This window comes from Crocodylus porosus, unplaced genomic scaffold (genome assembly GCF_001723895.1).
Source record: "Crocodylus porosus isolate Cpor-Errol unplaced genomic scaffold, CroPor_comp1, whole genome shotgun sequence".
In the NCBI taxonomy this organism is placed as follows: Eukaryota; Metazoa; Chordata; order Crocodylia; family Crocodylidae; genus Crocodylus; species Crocodylus porosus.
The window spans coordinates 186,870,058-186,896,070 of record NW_017728886.1 but is presented as its reverse complement, the minus strand read 5'-3'; the positions used below and the strand labels follow the sequence as shown (position 1 = coordinate 186,896,070).

Sequence of the window (26,013 nt, the reverse complement as noted above, 5' to 3'; positions counted from 1 at the left end):
ACAATGGATGAAAGCAGTGTCATAGCACTTAAACAGTTATAATACCTTGAAAAAGGTTTCAGACTTGGTTACAGTTGGTTGTAACTTGTGTGCTAGGTCCTAATAGTCCCATAACTCCATTGGAGTTGCTTAAACTCACCACCCCGCCCCTGCTGCAAGTGGGTAAAGCAGTGAGAGAGGGCAGGTGGTGGGCGGTCAAGTGACTTGTCTCCTGCTTTCTACCACCTGCCTCTGTTTATTCTCCAGCAGGGCTCTGGCCCTGCTCCAGCCTGGGGCTTGAAGCATGTGATTACTCTGGGTCCAGCCTGACCACACAGCTGTTGTGGAGGTGGCCACTCTGGCTTGGTCCTAGAGTTGGACTCCTGGCCAGAGCTGCTGCTGCCACTGTTACCAAGTTGGGCTGGGGCTGGAATAATCATGTGCATTTGTAGAATTGAAGAGAAGGTGGTGCTGGGGCAGAGGCTGTGGGATATGAGACAGAGGCAACAGTGGGGTAGGCAGTGGCTGTGTCTGTAACTTTGACCCTGAGCCTGGGTTGGAGCCACTGCTGCCACCTTCCCCCAACTCTTCCTCTGCCACCCATTGTACTTAAATCCAAGATGAGGGGCTCCTCCCTAAGTCAAGTGGGAGGGGGGGTATACCTGGGGGGGAACTCATCTTGAATTTGAGTAAATAAAGTATATAAAAAAAATTATAGTTGGTGAGTCTTTAGTTTCCTTGTTCCTTATTCCTTTAAAGGGGATTTTTTTAAAATAAATGATTTGTTAAAAAGTATAGTCTGGACTTGCCTTCAGTTGCTAAGTGTTTTTGCACTGTAAATGTGATCTTAACATTCTGTTATAGAGAAACTCTGGCTGCACAGCTGGATCTGGCTGAAACCAAAGCTGAGTCAGAACAGTTGGCTCGAGCTCTCTTGGAAGAACAGTATTTTGAACTTACTCAGGAGAGCAAGAAAGCAGCATCAAGACATAGACAAGAAATTATTGATAAGGATGGCATTATAAGTCGAGTAAGTAACTTTGATGTAAACACATTCTTCAATTAAAAAAAATAAAAACTAACAATTTGGTTCTTCAGTTTAGTAGAGAAGTCCTCCTTTTACAGGACCTCGTAATGAAGCATTTTTAATTTGCTTTTATTTCTAATATTAGAACAGATTACTAAAGTCCAGCATCTTTTTGTGTACCGGCAGTTATTTGCAGGTTTGAGGTTAGGTTGAAAATCCAATCCAGTGACTCGACTCTGTTAAAGGCAGGTGTGGGAGCATGGAATCAAGTAAATATAGTACTCATCTACACTAGTCTCTTCTTGTATGATTATATTACTCCAATGAGTGTCATAATCTGTGAGTAATATTACATGCTGGAAAGCCTTCATTCCTATTTCTGGTTGAGTAATATTGTGAATAATATTATATTCTGTTTGAGTAATATTATTCCTGTTGGTTAGTATTTGTTGCATATTGGGAATCTGCTTAGCACTTAATATCATAATAGGTCTCTTTTCAAGGATAATTGTCATATGCATCTGCAAAAGAATCAGAAGTTTTATGTTCAACTTTGAAAAGTGAAACAAATACATATGCAATCTAAGAACAGTGATTCCACATAAATACTTTTATTGATTTAAGATTAATTTAAAGAATAAATGTAATTTTAACATGTATAGCAAATGCTTTGTTAAAAACTATCTTTATTTTCATATAGCTGGAAGAAACAAATAATACATTAACCAAAGATGTTGAGTTTCTAACAAAAGAAAATACAGAGGTAAACGAAAAAATCAAGAAGCAGGAAGAAGGTATGGCATTTTTTAATTATTATTTTAAGCTTTCTATCGTTGATGCTGGATTTAATAGAGATGCATGTGAGTGTTGATCTTGCAGAATGAAAACCAGCTTTAATTAATTTTCCCTTAAGCATTAAGGAGCATACAGTCTTTTTATACTTGATCCCCTTCCTCACACATTAAAAGGGGCTAGGATTTTTCTTCTTTGGAGGGGCTTCAGGGGAAACCAGTTGCTGAGGGAGTATATGCTTCCATGGATCTGTGAAGGCAAATGTTAACCTATTTCACTGGGAAGGAAAAGTTGGAAATTCTTCTTCCTCAGTTGAAGAAAAACTTACATTTGTGAAACTTACATAGCCTAGTACTTTTTCCATTTAATATTATATCAACATACAAGTCAAACAACACAGAAAAAAACTTTTTTCTTTGGATTTGGGACCCCATGCCTTTTGTGATGACAGTTCAATTTAAGTGGTGCTTTGAAAATTATAGTATGAATATTCTTCAGTATTGTGGAGTAGTTGGTCATGACAGCATATTTAAGGTAGCAGCTGAATATTTGGTGTAATGGGACATATATGATTTTTACTGAAGATTTAATTTAAAATGCCTTTTATGACACTGTTTTTATGATGATTTGAAATATGGAATGATATTTAGAGACGTGTGATCCAAAAGTATCACTTTTGTTTGGCAATTTTACATATTTGTTGAACTGGAAAACATGTTTTCAAATCAAATCGCACCTGTTTCCAGGATGTTGCTTACCTTTTATGGTTTTCCCGACCATTACTGTCTTCTAAGGCTTAGATTGTAACTCTAAAAGGCAACCAGGTATGAGCTGTTACATATTTCCATATCGCTGCCTGATTTGTAAAATATAGAGATAAGCATGATCATTGAAGATAGTCTGGAATACTGTTCGGGTATCATAACAGATACAAATCTTACCCGTCTTCTACGCTACCTTTCATATGTTCCAGATTTGGTCCTGTCCTTTAATTGTTAAAGGACTAGTCTCTCAGAGCCAATATTTTACAGTTACCTGGTAAATAATTGTGTAAAGTACTATGAACATGTGTAAAATTTTCACCAGTGGCTGCTCTACCAAAAAAAAAAAAGGACAATTACTCCTGTAACTGAAATAAGAAAGGGTCTAAAGTACTTGAACTCCCAGGGCACGTCCAGACAAGCATGTATGCGCAGTATGTGGTGCCGTAGACCCGTTTGCAGCACTGCACATGCAGGCATTCCCTGTGCTGTTAACTTGCAGCTCAGAATTTTTTTTGACACTGAGAGATCCCGGTGTCAAAAAACCCAAGCCTAAAAAAAGCAGGACAGCACACATGGTGGCAGTGTGCACTGCCTAAAATCAGAACCTGGTTGGCCAGAGCCACACGTCAACTACCGGCCAGGCTCCCTGTTGCCAGATTGCTGGTGCTGTAGCCCCTGGAGGCCCCAGCCTTCCTTACCCAACCTGGGCCAACATAATGCATGCCAACGTGCGCATGCACAGGCGTCCCCTGGGGACAAGTAGCCACAACACACATTGTGCTGCTGCTTTTTATCCCTAGGGAAATGCATGTTCTCACTTGTGGAGATGTGCCCCCAGAGTTCAAATTCTGCCCCTTTCTTGTGTTGAAGGAGTTTTTGTTGTATGTGGCTCGTTCAGGGAGAAGACCTTGCTACATGCAAAGACATAATCTGTAAGCAAGCATAGAATCCACAAAATAAGTGTTTCACCTTTCACTCATGTTTGTTTTCCTTGCTGATGTCAGACACCACCAGATTTGAAAGTAGATATTCTATATCCTCCCATGACCTTCGGCATAGGGTCAAAAAGCCTGAGTCGTATATTTTGCTCCACATTTCACAGTGGCCATCACCTTGTCATAGAAGATATATTAGGCTTCATTTGCTCATGGCAAGTCCATTTAAACTGTTATTTATTGCTATCAGCCAGATGTAGTTGTTTACAAATTAATTGTTATATTTCTGTAGTATATTTTAATGATCTGAAGTTAGTGACAGATCTTTAATTTTTTTGGGTCCTTTTTTAAAGATGGGACTATTTTGCCTTTTTCCAGTCTGCTTGAACCACAGCTGACTTCCATGAGTTCTTGAAGATAATAGCCAACCATGTTGCAGTTATTTCAGCAAATCCCTTGCATAGTCTTAAATCCAATATGGGGTGGACAGTAGAGGAGCTGCCAGGGGCCCGATCTTTGTTGTGGCATGCAGTTCTGGCCCCTTCCCCACTCTCTGCCTCAAGGCATGCATGCATGTCATGGTGACAATGAGCCAAGCAAGGGTTCTACAGACCCTGGCGGGTGCAGCTGCTTACAGCCTCTCCGCTGCCTGCTGGAAGCAGCCTGGGCTCTGTGGCAGGCAGCAGGGGCCTGCCCAGAGCCCAGACCGGCTATGGCAGGCAGCCAGGAAGGCTGCAGGCAGCTGCACTGGGGTCTGCGGAGCCCTAGCCCAGCTCATTGCTGGTAGTGAGTGCATGTGTGCCTCAGCAGGGAAGGGGCCAGGGCTGCACTGCCACAACATTTGGGCCCCTCATGGCTCCTCCACCATCTGCCACTGTTGTGCCAACATCATATGGGTTGAGGTTGCAGGTGTTTTTGGCACCCTGCCCAAAAAAGGTTGCCAACCCCTGCTCTAGGATAAATCTCACCAAACCCTGCTCATTTGAAAACATCTATTTTATATGAGTAATCTGTAACTTTTTCTTCCAGTGCTCCTAGGCTGAGTGCTGTCTTCTCCTTAATGTTCTTGTCATCTGATAGTTGACCTTTTTTAGTGAAGACTAAAGGGGAAAAAAGTATTCTACATGTTGGCCTTTTCTGTGTAATCCTTTATATTCCCTTTCTCATTCAGTAAAGAACTTTTACATAGCTATCTAACTAAGTTATTTTTAAACAGAGTTTAAACTGAAGAAAGAAGAGGAAATCAGTAACATTAAAGTGCAGTATGAGAAGAATCTTAACACGGAAAGAACTCTTAAAACGCAGGTAACTAATTTTCAGACTTTAGTTTCTAATAAGTGGGACTTTTTATTTCAATTTGCATCCTAGGACAGCTTTCAAATTTTACACTTTTTATGTAATTTAATGACGATTTGTAAATCTCTTATTAAAGGAATAACATTTATAGTTAAAAGTAAAGCTTCTGAAGCTGTACCACAGAAAAGATTTATATCTCATGAAAGCGTTTTCATGTATATAACTATAGTCTAGGAAAGGAATGGCACCTTTAATTTGGATAAATATTTTATGTAAAAACATTTTTTCTGAAGTTGGAAATATTACATTTCCTCTTACCCTTTACTTTAAGTAGCTGTTTGGTTCACAGATATAGTAACAATCGCATGTCCTTAGTTCGAGTCTCTGGCGCAGTGTCAAGTTGAAATATGACAGATGGACTTACCCCTGAGTGATCAAAAATATTTTTCTTACTTTAGCTAATATCGTATCAAGAGGACTTGTAATTTATGCCCTTTTTTTACATAATATTATTTGATTAACAGGCTGTCAACAAGTTGGCTGAAATAATGAATCGGAAAGATTTTAAAATAGATAGAAAAAAAGCTAACATCCAAGATTTGAGGAAAAAAGAGAAGGAAAACCGAAAGCTACAGTTGGACCTTAACCAAGAGAAAGAAAAATTCAATCAGATGGTAGTAAAATACCAAAAAGAGCTCAATGAAATGCAGGCGGTAAAATATTTATTTACTTTTTTGTGATGGTATATTGCAGTTTCCAACGGAAATAAGTGCAAGGTTATTACTCTTTCCTCCCCCCCATAACAGTTATGTTGTTGTACTAAAAAAAATTGTCCATACTACTCTGGATATTTTGTAATACAGTAGAATCTACCCTGCAAGCTATATTGTTGCAAGCAGTTGTTATAGACTAGACCTGGCGTCAGCCATTTTTAAGAGTAGGGGGAAAATTCCACATATAACATAAGTGATGTTCACAAGCTCATTAACAATAGTTTTATAGGTATGAATAGGTGTTTGCTAGCATGCAGATTTGCCTTTGTTGTCCATCCTCAACATGCTTGTTTCATTATAGTGGCTAAAGAAATGCAACATTTAATTGATTTATTTTAACGTTTGAACTGCTTTCTACGTACAGCAACGATTCATGAAGTTAAGTCTTTGACCATTGATCTCTTTCACCTGACTTTTTAAAATCAGCATATATTTGTTTCAAAGAGAGTTACAGTTCTATGATATTGTACTTGTAATATTCCAAATAAATATTAATGCTTTTGAATTAGTTCACATTTACCAAAAGTTTATCATTCATTTTTAACTTGTAATACTTTATATTGTTCCCATTTTCTTGTCATTATGGTCATTGTGTATTTGGAAATCCAGCAACTAGCAGAAGAGTCTACATATAGGAATGAGCTTCAGATGCAGCTGGATAGTAAAGAAAGTGATATAGAACAGTTGCGAAGCAAAATTTTGGACCTCCAGCAAGGAATGGACTCTACTAGTGTTGCAAGCCTCCAGGCAGATGAAACCGATGGAAATGTTTCAGGTAGGAGGATTATGAATTTGGATAATTTGGTTTTGTGCACACTGAAAACTGGGCGTTCTCTCCCTCTCTCTTCCCTTCCCCAAAATTATCATGTTTTAAAAAATATTTTTTGCTTTTTCTTTTGCATATATGTTCTACCCATTTAAAAATATATGGAAAATTAGTATTGGGAAAGTATGTAATGCATTTTAGCTATATGTTCTTGTGATTGAGCTGATGAAAACAAAGAAATAGCACCATGGTGTTAACCATTTCTCTACAGACTACAGGCAAATAGGTTTTGTGAAACTATAGATTTTGTTTTGTAAAATTAGTACAGTTAAAACCAGAGCAATTACAAGCAGTAAAGTCTGGTTGATTTTTATGGCAAAATGGTTATCTTCAAATGAGTGTTTGGGATTCTTTCATCCCAAGTCTAGGACTTGTCACTTTTTTTTATTGAGCCTTATGAAATTTCTTTTGGCCCAGTCTTCCAATTTGTTTAGGTCACTCTGAATCCTTGCATTGCCCTCCAGCTTATCTACTACTCCCTTCAGCTGGTGTCATCTGCAAACTGGCTGAGGATGCAACCCATCCCGTCTTTCGGATCATCAGTGCAGATTCTGAAGAAAATGGGCCCCAGGATCAGCCCCGAGGCACTCCACTGGCTGCCAACTAGACCTCAAGCTATTGATAACAACCCGTTAAGCCTGATGATCCAGCCAACTTTTTGTCCACCTTACAGGCCGTTCATCCAACCTGTGCATCCTTAGCTTGCTTCCAATAATGTTATGAGAGACTGTATCAAAAGCCTTGCTAAAGTCAAGGTACATCACATCCACTGCTTTCCCCGCATCCATAGAGCCAGTCATCTCATTATAGAAAGCAATGACTTGCCCTTGGTGAGTCCATGCTGACTGTTTCTGATCACTTTCTCATCCCCCAAATGCTTAGAAATGGATTTCTTGAGGACCCGCTCCATGATTTGTCCAGAGACTGAGGTGGGGCCGACTGGTCTGTATTTCCCTAGATCATCCTCCTTCCTTTTCCTAAAGATAAGCACTATATTTGCCCTTTTCCAGTTGTCCAGGACCTCCCCCTATTGCCATGAGTTTTCAAAGAGAATGGCCAGTTGCTCTGTAATTGCATCAGCCAGCTCCCTCAGCACCCCCAGATGCATTGCATCTGGCCCCATGGATTTGTTACACATCCAGCTTTTCTAAATGGTGCCTAGCATGTTCTTTCACCACTGAGGGTTGCTCACCTTGTCCTGAAACTGTGCTACCTGGTGCAGTACTCGGGGAGCTGACCTTCCTTTGAAGACTGAGGTAAAAAGGGACATTGAGTACTTTTTCCTCCTCATCTGTCACTATGTTGCCGCTCCAGTTCAGTAAGGGACCCACACTTTCCCTGATCTTCTTCTTGTTGCTAACCTACCTGTAGAAATCCCTCTTGTTACCCTTCATGTCCCTTGATAGCTGCAACTCCAGTTGAGCTTTGGCCTTCCTGACTCTATTGCTCGGGCATGCAGGGATGGTTTTATACTCCTCTCCAGTTATCTGTCCAAGCTTCCACTTCTTGTAAGCTTCCTTTTTGTGTTTAAGCTCACCGAAGAGTTCTCTGCTGAGCCAAGCTGGTCACCTGCCATATTTGCTATTCTTCCTGCACATGATGATGGTTTGTTCCTGTGTCCTCCGTAAGGTTTCTTTAAAATATAGCCAGCTCTCCTGGACTCCTCTCCCCCTCACACTGGCCCTGTTCCCTGAGGGAAGTCAGAGTCTACTGTTCTGAAGTCCAGGGTCCGTACTCTGCTGCTTTCCTTTCTTTTTGTCAGGATCCTGAACTTGCTTATCTCATGGTTACTGCTGCCCAAATTGCCATCCACTTACACATCCTCCGCCAATTCTACCTGGTTTATGAGCAGCAAGTCAAGAAGAGCACAACTCCTATTTGGTCTCTCCAACACTCGCATCAGGAAGTTGTCCCCAGTGCTCTCCGAAAACTTCCTAGATTGCCTCTCGAAAATGAAAACTGAGAAGTTCATGTCCTTTGCCAATGATGCAGCAATTGTTAGTCATTCAGAAGCAGGACTGCAGTCTCATGGATTATCTTTCTCATGGTTGTTATGACTTCAGCCTGACCATTAGCTTAAAGAAGACAGCAGTCATGGATCAACAAGTTGACTGCCTTCCTGAAGTTAGAATAAATGATGAAAGCCTGGAAGTAGTTGAAAATTTCTCTTATTTGGGCTCTGTGGTCTCACAAAATCTTGGCTTGGAAGCCAAAATTAACACTTGCATCAGAAAGGCAAGCAGCGCCATGGCTAAACTTCAAAAGGCGGTTTGAAGAAATGGAGCGCTTACTCTGTCGACAAAGATGTCCATCTACAGCACTTGTGTACTTAGCTCTCTAATGTAAAGCAGCCAAACATGGACTGTTTATGCCAAGGAAGAAGGAAAACTAAACAGTTTCTATATTAGATGTCTCCACTGTATCCTGGGCATAACAGGGACCAGGACATCCCATCTACCAGAGGTAGGGACAATCTCGGGGATAGCTCTGTCAGGCCTTCAGTCAGCGCAGATGTAGTTAGGGACCTTCTGGAAGGGCTAGACATTTTTAAATCTGCAGGTCCAGATGCCCTCCACCCAAGGGTGTTGAGGGAGCTGGCAGGGGTCATCGTGGAGCCCTTGGCTCAGCTGTATGAGCATTCATGGGCATCTGGCCAGGTGCTGGGGGATTGGAAACTGGCTAATGTGGTCCCAGTTTTCAAGAAAGGGAGGAGGGAGGACCTAGGTAACTATAGGCCTGTAAGCCTCACCTCAGTGCTTGGGAAGATCTTGGAGAGAATCATCAAGGAGCACATCTGTGAGGGGCCAGCAGGGGAGATCATGCTCAGGGGCAATCAGCATGGGTTCATCAAAGGCAGGTCCTGCCTAACCAACCTGGTTGCCTTTTATGACCAGGTGACTAAGTCCTTGGATGATGGTGTTGCCATGGATGTAGACTTTCTAGACTTTAAGAAGGCCTTTGACACTGTGTCTCACCCCATCCTCATCAATAAATTAAGTGACTGTGGCATTGATGCCTGCACAGTTGGATGAGTAAAAAATTGGCTGATGGGACGCACCCAGGGAGTAGTGGTGGACGGGTTGTACTCAACCTGGCGAGATGTGAGCAGTGGGGTACCCCAGGGCTCAGTCCTCGGGCTCGCACTGTTTAACATCTTCATCAGCGACTGGGATGAGGGTGTGGAAAGCACGCTGTCCCAAGGTTGCTGATGACACTAAGATGTGGGGCAAGGTGGACACACTTGAGGGGAGAGAGTCTGCAAATAGATTTAGAGAGATTACGAAAGTGGGCAGATGAGAATAGGATGGGGTTCAATGTAGACAAATGCAGGGTGCTGCACCTTGGGAGAAGGAATCCACAGCACACATACAGGCTGGGGAGTTCCCCTCTTGAAAGCACAGAGGTGGAAAAGGATCTTGGAGTCATTATTGACTCCAAGATGAGCATGAGCCGCCAATGCCAGACCACAGCCAGCAAGGCCAGCCACACATCATCATGCAGCCAAAGATGCATGTCAAGCCAGTCCAGAGAGGTAATACTCCCCCTCTATGTGACTTTGGTCAGCCCGCGGTTGGAGTACTGCGTCCAGTACTGGGTGCTGCACTTCAAGAAGAATGTGGCCAGCCTGGAGAGGGTTCAAAGGAGGGCCACCCGCTTGGTGAGAGGGCAGCAGGACAGGCCCTATGAGGAGAGACTGAGGGACCTGAACCTGTTCAGCCTCAACAAGAGGAGGCTGAGGGGGGACATGGTGGCTGCCTACAAACTCATCAGGGGAGATCAACAGCAAATAGGTAGAGCCCTTTTTTCCCCAGCACCACCTGGGGTGATGAGGAATAATGGTAATAAGCTGAAGGAGAATAGGTTTAGGTTAGTGATCAGAAGGCAATTTTTTTACAGTTAGGGTGGCCAAAATCTGGGACCAACTTTCCAGGGAAGTGGTCCTCGCCCCTACCTTGGGCAAATTCAGGAGGAGGTTGGATGATCACCTGTCTGGGGCCTCGTGAAGCAAGCATTCATTTCTGCCTGTGGCAGAGGGGCAGGCTAGATGGTCTGTTCAAGTCCTTCCTGACTGTAGCAACTATGAAACATGGCATGACAAAATCTCCACCTTTGCTGTTCTGAAATGGGCCAAGATACCCTGTTTGTTTGTGCTCCTGAGACAGAGCTGTCTGTGTTGGTTAAGATATGTGAATCGTATAAGCAGTAGCTGAATCCCAAATACATACTCTGCGATGAGCTGGGTGCTAGCAAACATCAACTTGGGCAGCCCAAACTCTGTTTTGTTGATATCTACAAGAAAAACCTTTGCAAGTTGCGCATCAATGGCCAACACTGGGAATCAATCACTTTGGACCACTGCTAGTGGAAAGCTTCTCTGAAGCAGGGCCTACCTTGCTTTAAGATTGAGTGAGGCAGTGATGAGATAAAGAAGAGGTGTCAGAGGCAGACAAGACAAGACTGTATTTGTAGTCGCTCCTGATCTGTTCAGAGTCACCCCTGGCAGTATCATTGGTGCCCACATGAATGAACAGCATGGAATAGTCAGAAGGTCAGACAAGTCTTAGTAATCCTTCTGTGACATTTCAGGTCCTTTCTGTTATGTTCTTTTTCTCTTTGGCTTCCTTCCAGCATTATAGAATGCCTCTGCTTTTCACTAGTGGGTTGTATAGTTGATAGTTCTACCCAGATTTATTCAGTGGCCATTAATGTCTGCTTTTCAGAGTCCAGGCCTAATCTTTCTTAGGTTGGATAAGAAGCATCTTCAGGGAAGAATTAGGTCCTTAAGATGGATCCAGGGGTATTGGAACAATTTAAACAACAATCAAACTAGCACTGTGCTCAGAGTGCAGTAGCAGTATTATAGTATGATTGGGACAGAAAAAAAAATCAGGATTTAGGGGAGGATCAATAACCACTACAGAATGGGAAGAGGATGCCTTATTCAAGTTCAGCAAAATCTAAGTCAGAGAGTTTACCTAATTGGAGAACATGTACTAACAATACCTACTAACCCATGGCCTGAAATAACCTAAGAATGAGTGATGTGCCATTGACACTACCTGGAATTTATGTTCTTAGTAACAAAATATAATGAAGAGTGATAAAACAGTTAATTGCAATCAAACAATGAGCAAGGTAATGATAAAGTTGGTGTAGGAGGAGGATACAGAGAGGAAGTGACTAATGAGGCAAATCATGACATTTTATATTCCAACAACATGGTCAGTTATTGATCCAGATACTAGAGTTCGACATTATGGTGGCAGCAGGCCAAAGAAAGTGTCCTCTTCTCAGAAGGCATACTGTTACGGAAGTATCGAGTGGGCCAAAAAGGTGAAGTGGCCTTTGACATTCACATAAAGCAATCTCTTAACAAGAGCTGTTTATTTCTTGCTGATTGCCCTTCCCTGAACTAAACTATAAGAGTTACTGTCAGCCTAAGCCAAAGGGGCACAGTCAGTCCTGAACAGTGTATCATTTGCCACTGTATTCATTACTCTCTCTACAATGGACTTGAATGTTTTCAAGAGACCTGGTTTTCATTGTGGTAGTTAGGTGTAGATGCAGTTTGGACTGCCTTCATTGGTAGTCCCAATCCCCTCTACTCTTTTTTTTTCTTCCCCTCAACTCCCTTCCCCTCCAAGGAGCAGAGATTCTTTGGAACTTCTCTTGTTAATTTTGTTAGCTGTTACCTGCTTTAACAAAGAAGAGCAGTGTATGGCCAGGACTCCATAGAAAAGATTAACTTTGGTTCAGAGAGGAATGGCATATGAGGTGTTACGGTATGTGGCAGAGCAGTTCTGTGTGGAGGGTCACTCATCTGCTGCATGGAACCCAGTCTCTATATTCCATAAGCTTATTAATCATCCAGATAATGGCTTCTGTGTCTGACCCTTCAGGTATATACCTCAAGCTTACTGTGAAGTCTACTGATCCAGCTACATCAGGCCCCAAAGCTAGTGCTGAGTGTCCAAAGATGTACTCTCAAAAGCTCAACTTTTTGGAGAATCCCACTGTCATTTAACTTTCTGAGGACTATCTCAGGCATCTAGCCTTTGCAAAGGAATTCTTAAGCTATACTCACTTTATTTATAGGCAGAATGTAAAAGAGTGATTTTGAGTGGAAAAATAAGTGCTTTTGTAAAAGATCCTGTCTTGTTTCCTCATCCTTTCTAACAGTTCTGTGGGTTTTAGTTGGTGTTTCTCCAGGTTGTTTAGCATCTTAGTACAGTCCCTCCAGTTCTGCCCATTTTTTCTGGTTCTGCTATGGTCTCTCCTTGTCTAGAAAACATCCCCCACCTAACAGCAGATTCTAATGTCTTTAATTCTTTCTGCCCTTTCACTGGATTTTTTAATTCTTGATTTTCGTGTGTGTGTTACAAGGGGTTATAGTTGCTAGCAAGTCAGTAGCTTTTGTCTCGTAGTCTGTCCTACCGCAGCCTGGCTCTCCCCCACCCCCCTTCCCCTGCCCTAAGTATGGTTGCGTTGCCCAGCATACAGTTGGATAAAACAAAAGCTTGGATTGATGGTAGATGGCTATTCACTGATACTGACCATTGTCTACTTCACTGAAGATTTGTAAACCTCTTAGGAGTAGGTTAACGCTCTATACTCGTATATTAAACATCAAACTAGCCATCAGATGAACAGAGGTAGCTGCACTATCCAAATTGTATCTTGGCACATCATAATGAATAAACAACAGAGCTGTGATACTCGTCAAGTGCTCTTGAGAGAGAGAGGGCTTTTGGCTTCATTTGTTTGTACAGTAAATCATTCCCAATAATCATGTCAGTGTACAAAATGTTCAATCTCAGACTTGTATATACATACCATGTGGATTGAACTATGATGCAAGTATTGCTAAGATCTCTCCATGCCTTAAATGTTTCCTTAACCTGTTTTCATCAGAGATCTGATTATATTCTATTCATTAGGTTACATGTAGGGCAGGATGGCACCTTAGGGCCTTGGTGGGTGTTACATGTATGCCAGATACAGCCTGCAGGCCGTATTTTGCCAAGCCCTTGGCTATGCCATACTTCATCCTGACAAGCTCATCTTTGGGATGAAACATGGGGCAGCCCCAGAGCCAGGATCATAATCCCCACCTTCCCTTCCCCTGACCGATCCTTGGGATTGGCCTTGTGACCCATTGCAATGCTCAGTTGATTTGCAGGATTGGGATATGAGGGATTTTATGGTCAATCCCAAGCACTGCATCCTGCCATGAACATCTGCCATTGCTGAATGCATGATTTTTGGGATAGGGCATAAAATTCTTCGGATTCCAGTTATACCGTTATTTTAACATCTTCCAGGGGACTTAGAGACCTGATTGATACAGGAAGGCATGAGCTTTCCAGGCAACAGCCAACTTCCTCAGATGCAGAAGGGTTTAAAATAGAATTTAAATACAAAGGTAAAAAAACAAGGATGGTACTGCTGAGAGGCAAAAGGTGGTTGCCTAGACAGGGTTTTTGATATTATCCAGTTCTAAACATACTTAAAAATATACCAAGCAAGTATAGAACATCAAATAAATGGGGGTTTTAAAATCCATGATCAGCATTTGGCAACAAAATATTTAATGTCTGTGTGGCAAAGCTCAGTTCCTTTTTATGAATGCTCAAAACAATGGTATGTAGGATGCTTACAATGTGGGGAAAATACTTTAGCACAATATTCACCAAAAACTATCCTTTGGAAACTGAATAAAATACTTTATCTCTCATTCTTTATATCTAGTTGATTCTTCCTGCATTCCTTATTTATTTATCTTCTACTCTTATCTTCTGTGAGTAACGGGACACTTGTGTACCTTTGCTTGCTCTCCTGCACTCTCCCTTTTTTGTAAACTGTGGCTCTGGTTTGTTTCACTTGCTGCATCTTTCTGCTAGATATTATCATATCACTGCTCTGAGTTTTAAATTATTTTGTTAAGAATCTTTTAATCATTTGCCATTGAAGCTGCAACATATCTTTGAAACGGAAGTCCTGCCTGGCTCTCTTTAAAACTTTTTTTTAATAGTGTTAAAAGTTAGCATTATGGAAAACAGCTTTCCATTCTGCAATCGCTGTATGGCCATAAAGTATTGTTTTGTGATGAAGCATGATAGAAATGCTTATTTCCTAGCTTTATTTCGTTGCGCTTTTTCTTCCTGTTTTGCTGGTTTATTAGGTATCTGCCTATTGCTGCATGATTTTTTTATATTTGTTTTCTCTATAATATATATATAAAATATGAAATTATATGTGTTTTTTTTAAATCAGAGTCAAGACTAGAGGGCTGGCTTTCAGTACCAAACAAAGGAAACATAAAGCGACATGGCTGGAAGAAGCAGGTATGAAAAGACTTTTTTTTGTTTTCATGTTTAGGGGAAAAAAAGAGTAATTTAGTGTAAACACAGATTATTTTATAGAAAGAGCAAGAGGATTTTGAAATGTAGGTTTCATTCTGATACCTAGAGTTACATCATCATATCTAAAATTATTCAGTTAGTTTTTTTACCTACTGACCCTCATGTGCTTACCCCAGTATACTAACAACCCTTGTAGTGAAAGGAAATTTTATTACTTAAATGGGTTTTGGATTAGAATCTCAGGCTTCTTACAGACATGGAAAACAAACAGCACTTTCATTTCAGGTATCTCCAGCCCCGCCCCCTCTCTCCCCCCACAAATTAACCCTGGAAGAAACGCAAGTTCTCTAAGGGGCTCTGCTTTTGAGTGCATATAATGTGATTTAACCAGGGTTAATTTTTCACGCGATTGGATATTTTAAAAGTATTTGGCAGCCATGCACATGTGTTATGACACGACTAGAGTGCTGTCAGGGTTCAGATTGCTCAAAAAATGTCACTTCTATCTGCACCCTAAGTTTAACAGCTTTGTCCTGCATCTGTACTCTAGGAGAGACTTGCAGCCTTGTCAGCAAATGATGGATTCCTTCGTAGGAAATAATTCAGTGATACAGCAGTTTTCATAGCAAGAACTTAATAGTAGTAACATATATCTGAGGAGGTCATCTAGTCCACCCCCCTGCTCAAGGCAAGATCATCCCTGACTAAATTGTTTCATGTTAGACAGAACACTTGTCTGGGATGGTTTAGTTGGGGATGATCTAGTTCCCTGTTTAAGACTTTCCTGTGAATATAAGTTGTGAGTAGTTTTCCCAAAGAATTCCAGTAGTAGGTATTCTGGCTCTTGCCTCCACCTTTTAACCAGTCCACCTGCATGATTGGCACATCTCCCAAAAGTGTGGTTGGACAGAGACTCATCTTGAAAATTCTAGTCACTAATATAAAACCTCTATTTAGCTGGACTTTGTCTGTGTAGAAATAGTGAGGTAATGGTTAGCCTTATAGATTTTTAAAACTGTTATTCTTCCTTTCAGTACGTTGTAGTGAGCAGTAAAAAGATTTTGTTCTATAATGATGAAAAGGACAAGGACCAGTCCAATCCATCCATGGTACTAGATATAGAGTAAGTAATGCTGCTGTATATTTGAGATAAAATCAGGAGATAAATTATTTATATATAATGACTGATAGCAAATCTAGAAACTCAGAATCAAAATCCTATAAAGAATCTTGGCGCTCCCATTCTGCAAAGCAAATGAGTATGAATTTTCAAAACTTCAAGCCCCAGAGAATGATTTTGTTTCTGTTCTAAGTTTTACACTTAAATGATTGTTTACTTTGGATGAAAAATAAATACAGGTTAATATACTGACAGTGTGAATAGCTATAGGTACATGTAATGCAGCCACATAATTCCACAGAAAGCTCAGAGGGAAGGGAATATGTGCAGTGCACCATACCTTCATATGACAAGTATCCTCCCTGCTCAATGCCAGGCAGGTGTGCAAGGGAGGCTAAAGGGAAACTGAAGCCATGACCCTGACTTCTTGATCCTTTCCCCTTTGGTTTAACTTATGCTGTCTAGGTTGCAATTCCCAAAATGGGTGAACTGCAGTTGTAAAGGTTAATTGCCTTCCTTTTGAAGAATAAGGGTGTGCAGGGAATGGGGGACTGAGATTCTTTGCTTTAGGCTATATTAAATGTCAAGCAGCCAGCAAGCCCAAGTTGCCTTTCATGACTCCCTGGCATTTGCAGTTCACCAACCTGAAAAATGGTAACTGCATTGCAGTTGAAATGTCTTTCAATTCAGAAACTATCAAAAAGTAACAGAAGTGACTTAAGCTCCACAGCATTCCTTTTTGATTTAAGGAAGCTCTTGCATCTTCACAAGTAAATCTGTATATGCATATAGTATCCATAATAAGATGGAGCTCCTCCCATATTAAGAAATATTTAGGTCTTGTCTGTGTAGACAGGTTCCTATACTATGTTACTAAAACCATTTTGTGGCCCTGACATGGAGGTATTTGCATGATTAAGGATTATTCATATAAAGTCAGGATAATAAGATTGAACCTTTAATCTGTATCTAGAGCGGTATGATAGGTTTTATAAACTAATGTTGTATTATCAGCGTATTTGAGATCCGATTCTTATAATTTCAGTAAACTGTTCCATGTCCGACCTGTAACACAAGGAGATGTATATAGAGCAGAAACTGAGGAAATCCCTAAAATATTCCAGGTAAAAAACCCCTAATTTTTAATAGTTATCAAGACCATTTGTGTGTCTTCTAAAAAGTCTGTCGAGTCTTATTGTGACCAATATGTAAAGATAAACAGTGCTTCAGCAATAGTGTGACATGTCAACATCTCTCTCTTTTTTTAATGTTTTGCTAGATTTTGTACGCTAATGAGGGTGAATGCAGGAAAGAATTGGAAGTAGAATCAACACAGCCAGCAGAAAAGACAAATTTTCTAAATCACAAAGGTCATGAATTTATTCCTACATTATACCATTTTCCAGCCAACTGTGAGGCCTGTGCCAAACCCCTCTGGCATGTTTTTAAACCCCCTCCTGCACTGGAATGTCGAAGATGCCATGTTAAGTGCCACAAAGACCACTTAGATAAAAAGGAGGAATTAATTGCTCCATGCAAAGGTAAGTAATTAGACCTATTGTGTATTTTTTGAAAGTTCTTCTATGAATATCTACCCACATTCTTTAATCTACCAGCTGCAAACAAAAATACATTATACTTAAAGTTAAAAAATCTTAACTGATTTAAGACACTAGCATATTTCCCTTAAAGCAGGAAAGTTTGCTTTTGCCTCTGTAGAGGAGCATTACCACCTGCAGCAGAACTGCACCAGGAGTAGTATTTCAAAGGACTGTGGAAGGATGGGCCATACAAAAGGATTGCTAGTGAGCTGCTCTGGTCCTCTGGTCTAACCTTGTAACCTTTATATATAGAACATTGTGGCAGGGGGCTGCTGCAGGCTCAGAGCTATTTACAGCACCCATAGAGTGGCTCTGCCTTCTGCAGAAGAAGACTGTCCCTCTATGCTTCTGCAAAGCAGTGCATAGTCTGTTCTCTAGCTATGCCCTTCAGTCCAGAATATTGGTGTTCTAGGACAGAAATGAGGATAAATTAAGTTGCTGTCCACATGTTAATATTATCGTCAATGGGTTTATGAAGGTATTTAGTTGATTTCTGCAGTTCCTCTGATAGTTGTTACATGTTTTTAAGAACATGTAACCCATTTCACTGTGAATAAGGCATGTAGAGTCCAGAATTCTCTCCTGAAATGTTATCATATTGCTATAAATTATTATGACCAAGATTATCTTGTTTTTATTGAATCTTCATCTTCTCTGTTTTATAGTGAGTTACGATGTAACTTCAGCAAGGGATATGTTGCTATTGGCATCCTGTCAGGATGACCAGAAGAAATGGGTGAATCATTTAGTAAAGAAGATCCCCAAGACACCACCAGCCAGTTTTGTCCGTTCTTCCCCTAGAACTATGTCTGCAAGATCCTCAGCAAATCAATCATTCCGAAAAGCTGTTAAAAATACTTCTGGAAAAACTAGGTGATAAATTAAGTATAGAAGTGATAGATTTTAATGCAAAAAATCTGTTTGTAAATAACATTATGGAAAGATTGGTAATAACTCCATGGTTAAAGTTGTGTTATACTAATGATTGAGATCTTTGCGTCATGAAGGGGAAAAAAGACACAACAACTCAGGTTCTGTGATTCAATAGTCCATCTTTATGCCTAGCTGTACAGGAGGGATAACCAAGGTCTGGTCCAAGTTGCTTTGAGCAGACTGTGAGAATAAATAGCTGATCCTAGGCCATGAAGCAGAGTTTCCTGTGTTTGCTACTTCAACATCCCTAAACCTAACTCTAATCCTGGAAAAAAGAAAAGGGAGATCCTTCCAGGGACCTTTTATTTTTATCTGCATACGCCAACATCTGGTGTCCAGGGCATTCCCAGACCACAAGGAGTAAGATCTAGATTGTGAACCATGTATCTGGAAGGGAAATTGGAATACCGGCTTAAAGAAGAAATCCCGGAAAGATCCTGATGGGTCTGTCAGTTTGGAGGGGGTGGGGGGATTGGTTTTATAGAACCTCTTTAGGCTGACACTTCAGAAAAAATTCTTTCCATGTCTGTTTTCAAGGCAACTCTAACCTTTTGCCATATAATATTAATGAATCTTAACATGGGAAAAGGTGTCAAGTGTTCAGAGTGCTAATGGCCTGTACCCCTGGTAAAGGCATTTGATACTTGGAAAGATATTTAGACCCTTAGTTCTTCAAGTTAAACATGATATCCAAAATGCAACTGCTCCAGAATTTGGAGTGCAAAAATGCAGAAGCTTTTTAGGTCTAGCTGAAGAATCCCTGAGCTGCTCTTGCAGATGATTGCCTCCCACAAAAAAATCTCCCTTCTGGACAGCTCAGCCCCTCAGAAAAATAGAAAGTCATTTGAAAGACACTAAAGAGCACCAGCCTCCTTGTTCCAGGTGATTTAAACCCACTATTGCCAAGATCATCAGTCACTTTTACTTATGCTGCAAAAGTTGCAGACACTGGAACTACATAAGGGAAATGATGCCAAGAGAATTCTGTGGCCACAGTTATGGACAAGTAACAAAAGAAATGCTAACAGATGTATATTGGTCCATTACTGGCTGGACATGGTAGAACTGACAGGGTCAAGTATTCAGTATATACTTTTGTTCTGTGCTTAGAAAAAAAGATTTATTCATATTTGTCATATTATCTGATGATAAACACTTTCATATCCACTAGTAATTAAGATGTTAAACTAGTTAAGCAGTTAATAAATATAAATGTTAAAGTCAGCAGGTCTAGATAATTTGCATCCAAAAATTCAGCATGAGGGGATGACAGTTTTGTGGACTATCTTTTGTGGATTTCTGGTAAGTCTTGAAATACTGGACAAATTGCAGAGGACTGGAAGAAAGCCATGCTAGAGATTTAAAAGAGTATCCAGGATAACTGGTATAATTTATGGGCCTGTCTGCCTGAAGGTGATTTCAGCCAAAATAAGGGAACAGCTGATGTGGGAGTCAATTGATAAGTATTAATAGAGTCCAGTCTGAGTAATGCCAGTTGACATGGATTTGTGGAAATAAGTATTTTGTCAAATTAACTTGGTATTTTTGAGGTTGCATTTTTGGCTTTTAAAGGTAATAATGTTGGTGTAATATACTTAAATTTCTGTAAGACATTTTAGTTGGTACCATATGACATTTTGATTTAAGAAACTAGAATAGTAAAATCAATATGGTAGGTACACATTAAATGTATTAAACTGCTAATTGGGTCTCAAAATGTAATTGTACACTGATAATCATTGTCAATAAGGAATGTTTCTAAAGGGGTTTCACAGAGATTGGTTCTTGGCCTACGTGTTAAGTTACTTACCAGTGACTTAAAATAATGCAGTTGATGCACAGATCTGAGGACTGACAAGTAATGAAAAGGAAAGCTCACTGATCAAGGACAACCTGATCTGCCTTGCAACATACATAGAAAGGCAACCAATATTTCAGTATGGTCAAATATAAGGAGGAGGAGAATATATGCCTACTGAATGAGAGACTGCAACATGGGAAGCAGTGTTCAGAAAGGAGTTGGAGGTGTCATGGTAGTTAATCATGTTCAGATGAACAGGATCTCCCAGGGTGATGCTGTGACCGAAAGTTTTAACACTTGGTGTTTCTAAAGGGTGGGAGAGGGGGCCCTTAGGGAGTAGAGGGGTGATATTTGGCACTCATGTGATTGTGCCCAATCTTGATGTTTGCAATTCAAGAAGGATGTTGAAGTATCTGAGGTGTTCAGAGAAAAGCCACAAGAACAAGTAAAGGACTGGAACATGTCTTCCAGTAAAAGATGTATTACTGGGAGAGAAGTTTGCTATCAGTGCTGTACCTCACCCCAGTTGCTTAAGTCAGGGGTTTTCAACCTTTTTTAATAAGTGTACGCCTAGCGGCTGGATGTGTGGGGAGAGTGGGGGTGCGTGGCCAGATTTTGGAGTGGTGACAGCATGGAGTGGTGAGTGGCGGCGGTTGCATTCCAATCCCTCCTCTGGCCCCTGCTCCTGGGAGGTGGCGGTGCTCTGACACCACCTGCCTGCACGTGCCCGCCAGGGCCTTCCCAAGTACCCCTTTTACAACTCCTGGCTTAAGTGGTACTTGATTCTGCCTCCTTCCTCCTGTTGCCATGTAGAGGGAGTCCTGGAAAGGTTTTTCCACAGAAGCTGAGCATCCTTTTGCTGCTTACCTCTGCTACCATCAAGAAGTAGTTAATTTCTCTTAGTTTGTTAGAATTTTACTAGCTTTACTCTTCTTGTCAGGAGTAGAGTTTGTGGCAGGGGAGGGACTCAGCATCTCAGAAGATGTTAACATGTCAATTACACTATGATAAACAAATGCTTTCCCTGCATGCCTCCTGTTGTTGCCAGGTATGGGGATATGGTGGAAGTGCAAACCAAGAGGGGCGAGATCTGTAGGCAGATTAGCCTAATGAGCACATCTTGGACGCCTCATAATTTAGGCACTTGATGAACCTTCCATGGTATTCCAGAAACATGCTCCACTTTGACAAAATTTAGCCTATCTTTTAGATTGGTAGGCTAGCAAGGAAATCTTATCTGGTCAGTATGATTCTGCAGGCATCAGCCTAGCAGCAGAGCTGGAAAGAGGTATAAAGCAGGAGTTGGAATGTGTTTCCTTAGTGGAAACTCTCTCTGTGCCTGAAGAAAGGTGTTTGTACCCAAAAGCTTGCAAAGAACAATTTTTCCAACTACTCAGTTGGTTTAATAAAAGATACCACATTTACCCAAAGAACCTTGTCTGCCTATGTCCTTAGACCAACACAGCTACAACCAACAAACATTTCCTTGGTGGTGTCTACACATTTGTCTTTGTATTTTTGGCACTTTGCTACCCCATGACTTCTCACTGTCAAACTGAGACAGTCTTTTGAATGCAACTGGAAATGTAATGGGATTCTATCACTTCTGTAATTGTTGTGCCTCACGAGGTCCTGGAGTACAGACTTTCACCAAATTCCCCCTCCCCCTTTTCACTTATCTCCCTCTCCTTTGTATGGTGTCAGATACTAACTTCCAGATCTATAAGCCACTGTCTGGTATTATCACTCAACGTGCAGATTCCTTTTGCCTTGTCTGGGCATTTGTAAAGATTGCAGCTCTTGATTAAGTTCTGTGCTATTTGTTGGGCACTGCATTCACACGGGGGTGTCCAAGATGTTCATCTTGTGAAGTGTTACTTTGAAGCATCCATATCCAGATCTCAGTTCAGTTTGACCCATGCTTCTCTGTCAAGGTCATGCTCAGCTCTAGGAATAAGTCTGACCTTTCCCAGCAGTCAGCCCACTCCTGTTGCTGCCAGATGGAAGAGTGATGATACTGATTTATTGATGCTCAGCGTTAAGCATCACTTGTGGAGATAGTCAGTGATGATAAGTTCCATGTTGGAACTCAGTATCTTTTCCAGTTTTGTCATATCGGTTTCTTGAGCTGCCATGGCAATGTGGTAAGCATACATGTATCACTTGGATGTTGTATGGGGAAGTCAGAGGTATATACGTTGAAAAAAACTGGTGCTAGCGCTGACCCTGGAGGGCTCCAATTCTTCAGAGTTTGTAATCTTTTTTTCTCCTTGGCTAGTAGTGAGTTTGAATGATCTGCTGGAAATTGTTTATGATGAAAGTGCATTGCTTGTAGTCAGGTATCATAGAAAGTGCCATATTTGGGGCCTTGGTGCCATATAGTGCCATAGGCGGCTGTAAGGTCAGTAAAGGCTGTGCTTGTTTTCTGCCTCATTTCAAATCTGTTTTCTATGTCAGATGTAAGTTAGTGTCACTTGGTCAGTGGTACACCACTTTTTCCTGAAAGCCAGCTTGCTCTTTGGAGCAAGATGTTCTCTATATTGTCAATGCTAGTGAGTGAGGGTCTGTGCTGAGATGATGAAAATTTATCAAGTATTTTTTTCTTATTGGCATTCTACTTGAGTTGCCCTTTCACCAGGCAAGATCTGGGTTTGTCTGAATGTTCCAGCATCCAGAGTAGAAGCTACATACCTCCTTTGGGTCATATACAAAGGATATATCGTTCAGGCTTACCTAGAGACTAAGACTATCTCCATTACTACTGTTGATAGGGTACCCTGAATCTTGATGTTGACAATTGAAGTCACCTGCATGTAAGGTAATCTGATTTTAAGTAAGTGGGGATGTGATTGAGAACATGGCAGGGGGTGGCTTGTGTATACTACCAAAAATTGTCATTGACCTGGACAGTGTTCTCTTCTGTTGCACTTTGGGAAGTGTGATGTCTCTTGATCGTGCATGGTAGGTTATTTCTGATGAAGGTAGCAAGGCTGCGGATCCTACTGGCTACAGAGTCTGCAAGGCTGTAGCCTGCCAGCTTCATCTTCCACAGCTGTTCTATATGTGTTTCTTGTAGAAGGTTTCTGCATATGGTTTCATTTTCCTGGTGATGTGTTCCAGCACTGATTGCTTGAGCGAGGTATAGCTTGAACAGTCAAGCTTTTCCTTCATAATGGGAGAGGTTGCTCTGGCTCATCCTGTAATTAGTATATCAAAATTGGAAAGTATAGTGTATCAAAATTGAAAAAATCAGAAGTCAAATTGCCTTAGTGACTTGGTTTCACTTTATGGCTACTTATGGGAGGCACCACAAAAGGTCATCACTGTTGTCCCCACCAGATCCTAAATATTCCCTGAGTATGTGTTTGGTAAAATCTGCAAGTGCTTCAGCTCTAGACTTTTGCACAAGAGAGCACCCCAGCTGGTCCAGCCAGCATGCTTCCTTCAGCGCAACCCAGGTCTTCTGCCTCTGATCTGTTCCACAGTAAGGTGCTGGGTATGCATCCAAAACCCATATACATCACTTAAAGGACTTGTATTGGCTTCAGTGGGTTTTGAATCAGGCCTTTAGCACTTTTCCAATTACTGTGAAATATTCCCCTTCTGGCAACTTCTAATTCTTCTCTTCGTAAGGAGCAGTAACAGAGTCCTCATACTGCATTTAGTTGCTCAGACTAATTGGCAGTATTCATCACATTACCTTGTAAGTCTGATTCTTCTGAGATACTGTAACACAAAACTCTTGCTCTCCCAGTTACTTAGGCAAAAGTTCTTTCTAAAATGGTATGTTGCTTTTAGAATGAGTGCAGGGCTTAATAATTTTTTATCACCACAGGCTACTGGTTGCAACTCCGTTCCAGTTGAAGACCTCAAATCTCCACATCTTCCAACACACAGCAGATGCTGTGGAGTGAATAGATGGAAAAAGACAGGTAGTGGTAGGAATGTGGAGAGGTCTCCTCTGCTGCTCTGATTGTAGATTTCCTGAGCTGCCACAGGCTGTATTCAGTCTATTCCGGGACCAGGTCTGTCCTGTGGGCTGTAGGTTGCCAGTGTCTGACTTAATCCTTTCACTTGAAGCGATCCTTTTATATAATGAGTTCTGGAGAATTCACACGTTTGGTTTTGTCCTTTTTTTTGTCTATTTTTTTTATAGCATTTGTCCATTTTTGTAGCATTTGTAAAGGAGATCTCCCATTCTTAAATGCTTCTAAAAGAAGGCTGTTACTAAAAGGAAGGTTTTCTTTTTTTTCTTTAAATCTTTGGACTATATTCTTGCCTTCTTTTAAAGGAGAAAAGAAATTATTTCATAACTATGTGTGTATGCAAATAGACTTTATTCTAAAGATGATTTTTTTTACTACTATTGATCATTTGAAATACAAAATGACTAGAATATCAAAATTCCTATTGTGACAGTTACTGTGCTAGAACATCGCTGCTTTTCTGTTTTGCAATGTTCCTTGCACAATGTCAGTTTCCTTTTGTGCTTTTGTAAAACTAGTATGTCCTTTTTATTTTACTTTCATACTTTTAATATTGTTTTCTGACTTCAATCTTCACAGAGGCTGCTTGAACTGCATCTCAAGCATGCCCTACTTTCCTCTTCTGGTTGCAGGGGCTTCTGTTCACTGTTTCTATTTGATTATTTTTAACAATTTAGTAACATAACTTACTTTCAGTTATGGCAAATTTTTCAAAGTGGCCATCATGTTGCATATTCTCTGGTTATAGAAATCCAGTGCTGCCTCATGGGCTCTCTTATTGTCTTTTGCTCATCTTGTGTCTCACTCTCGGATCTACTTTTTCAAGGCTTATGCTAAAACAAAATGAAACAAAACAAAAAAAACCAAACAAACCCTACAGTACTGCCATATTAGGCAAAACAGCTCTGGTATTCAAATCTTTCATAGTTGTCAACCTTCTTGTTGGAAGAACAGGCAGATTTTTTTTTTTCACTCAGTTCCTGCATCCATTTAAATTAGTTATTTGGCTTCTAAGATTCTTCTTCATCTCAAGATCTTACATTTTTCTAGGCATCTTTTCAGGTTACTTCAGAGACACAAAAACTTTCCATTCAGACACTTGAAAATAATAGGAAGAAATGCACTTCCTCTTATACTTTTTTAATCTTACTCGCTTATAGATTTTGGCCTGTGTCCTGGCTTTAGCTAGCATGGGCAGACAATTTACTTCCCTTAAACCACCATCCTGTTTAAACACTCAGCACTTGGTGCATCTGAAATTTTTCTTGAAATATTCATTTCTACATTTCAATAGGTCAAAGGAGTGTGGATCTGTGGGGGAGATTACCCATTCAGAGAACTCCAGTTATTGGTGAGTAACCTTCCCTTTTAACCATCTGGTGATTGTCACATGACAATAGTAAGCTATTCCAGTCATTCTCTTCCATTCCTGAACATGTGACTTCATTAGAATTAGGGAAAAAAGTATTACCCCATAGATAGTTTTCTAAAATATTTTTTTCTCTTTGTCAGTCTCTACTTTATTTCAGAACTTCTGCCCAAAACCTCTTCTAGCTCTAATACTAGTCTTCCTGCTACTGCTGTTCAGAAACAGTTTTTATATATGTATGCTAACTATTTAGGATTTGGATTTCTATTAATACAAAATTTTCCAGGCTAATGAGAATTAAACCTTTAATGTCAACATATTCTCCCCAGACCCTGTTTTTGAATCCCTAAGTGAAGGTGTATTTAGGGTCAGCAGAGAGAGTTGTCTGTAGAAATTTCAGTTCCTTGCATCATAAGATTAATATGGATATATTTTATTTTATCACTAT

At 40.6% G+C, this 26,013-nt stretch overlaps 1 protein-coding gene across 1 annotated transcript in view; it reads left to right on the top strand.

The window, feature by feature from the left end:
* Positions 1 to 26,013, top strand: part of ROCK1 (Rho associated coiled-coil containing protein kinase 1) — a 151,766-nt gene that overhangs the window by 121,017 nt on the left and 4,736 nt on the right. Inside the window, exons 23-33 of the mRNA XM_019546854.1 lie at positions 844 to 1,009; positions 1,707 to 1,800; positions 4,714 to 4,802; positions 5,318 to 5,506; positions 6,176 to 6,341; positions 14,667 to 14,737; positions 15,790 to 15,878; positions 16,921 to 16,999; positions 17,155 to 17,416; positions 18,142 to 18,349; positions 25,491 to 25,547. Coding sequence (XP_019402399.1) covers positions 844 to 1,009; positions 1,707 to 1,800; positions 4,714 to 4,802; positions 5,318 to 5,506; positions 6,176 to 6,341; positions 14,667 to 14,737; positions 15,790 to 15,878; positions 16,921 to 16,999; positions 17,155 to 17,416; positions 18,142 to 18,349; positions 25,491 to 25,547 — 1,470 coding nt within the window. The remainder of the gene's footprint in view (positions 1 to 843; positions 1,010 to 1,706; positions 1,801 to 4,713; positions 4,803 to 5,317; positions 5,507 to 6,175; positions 6,342 to 14,666; positions 14,738 to 15,789; positions 15,879 to 16,920; positions 17,000 to 17,154; positions 17,417 to 18,141; positions 18,350 to 25,490; positions 25,548 to 26,013) is intronic.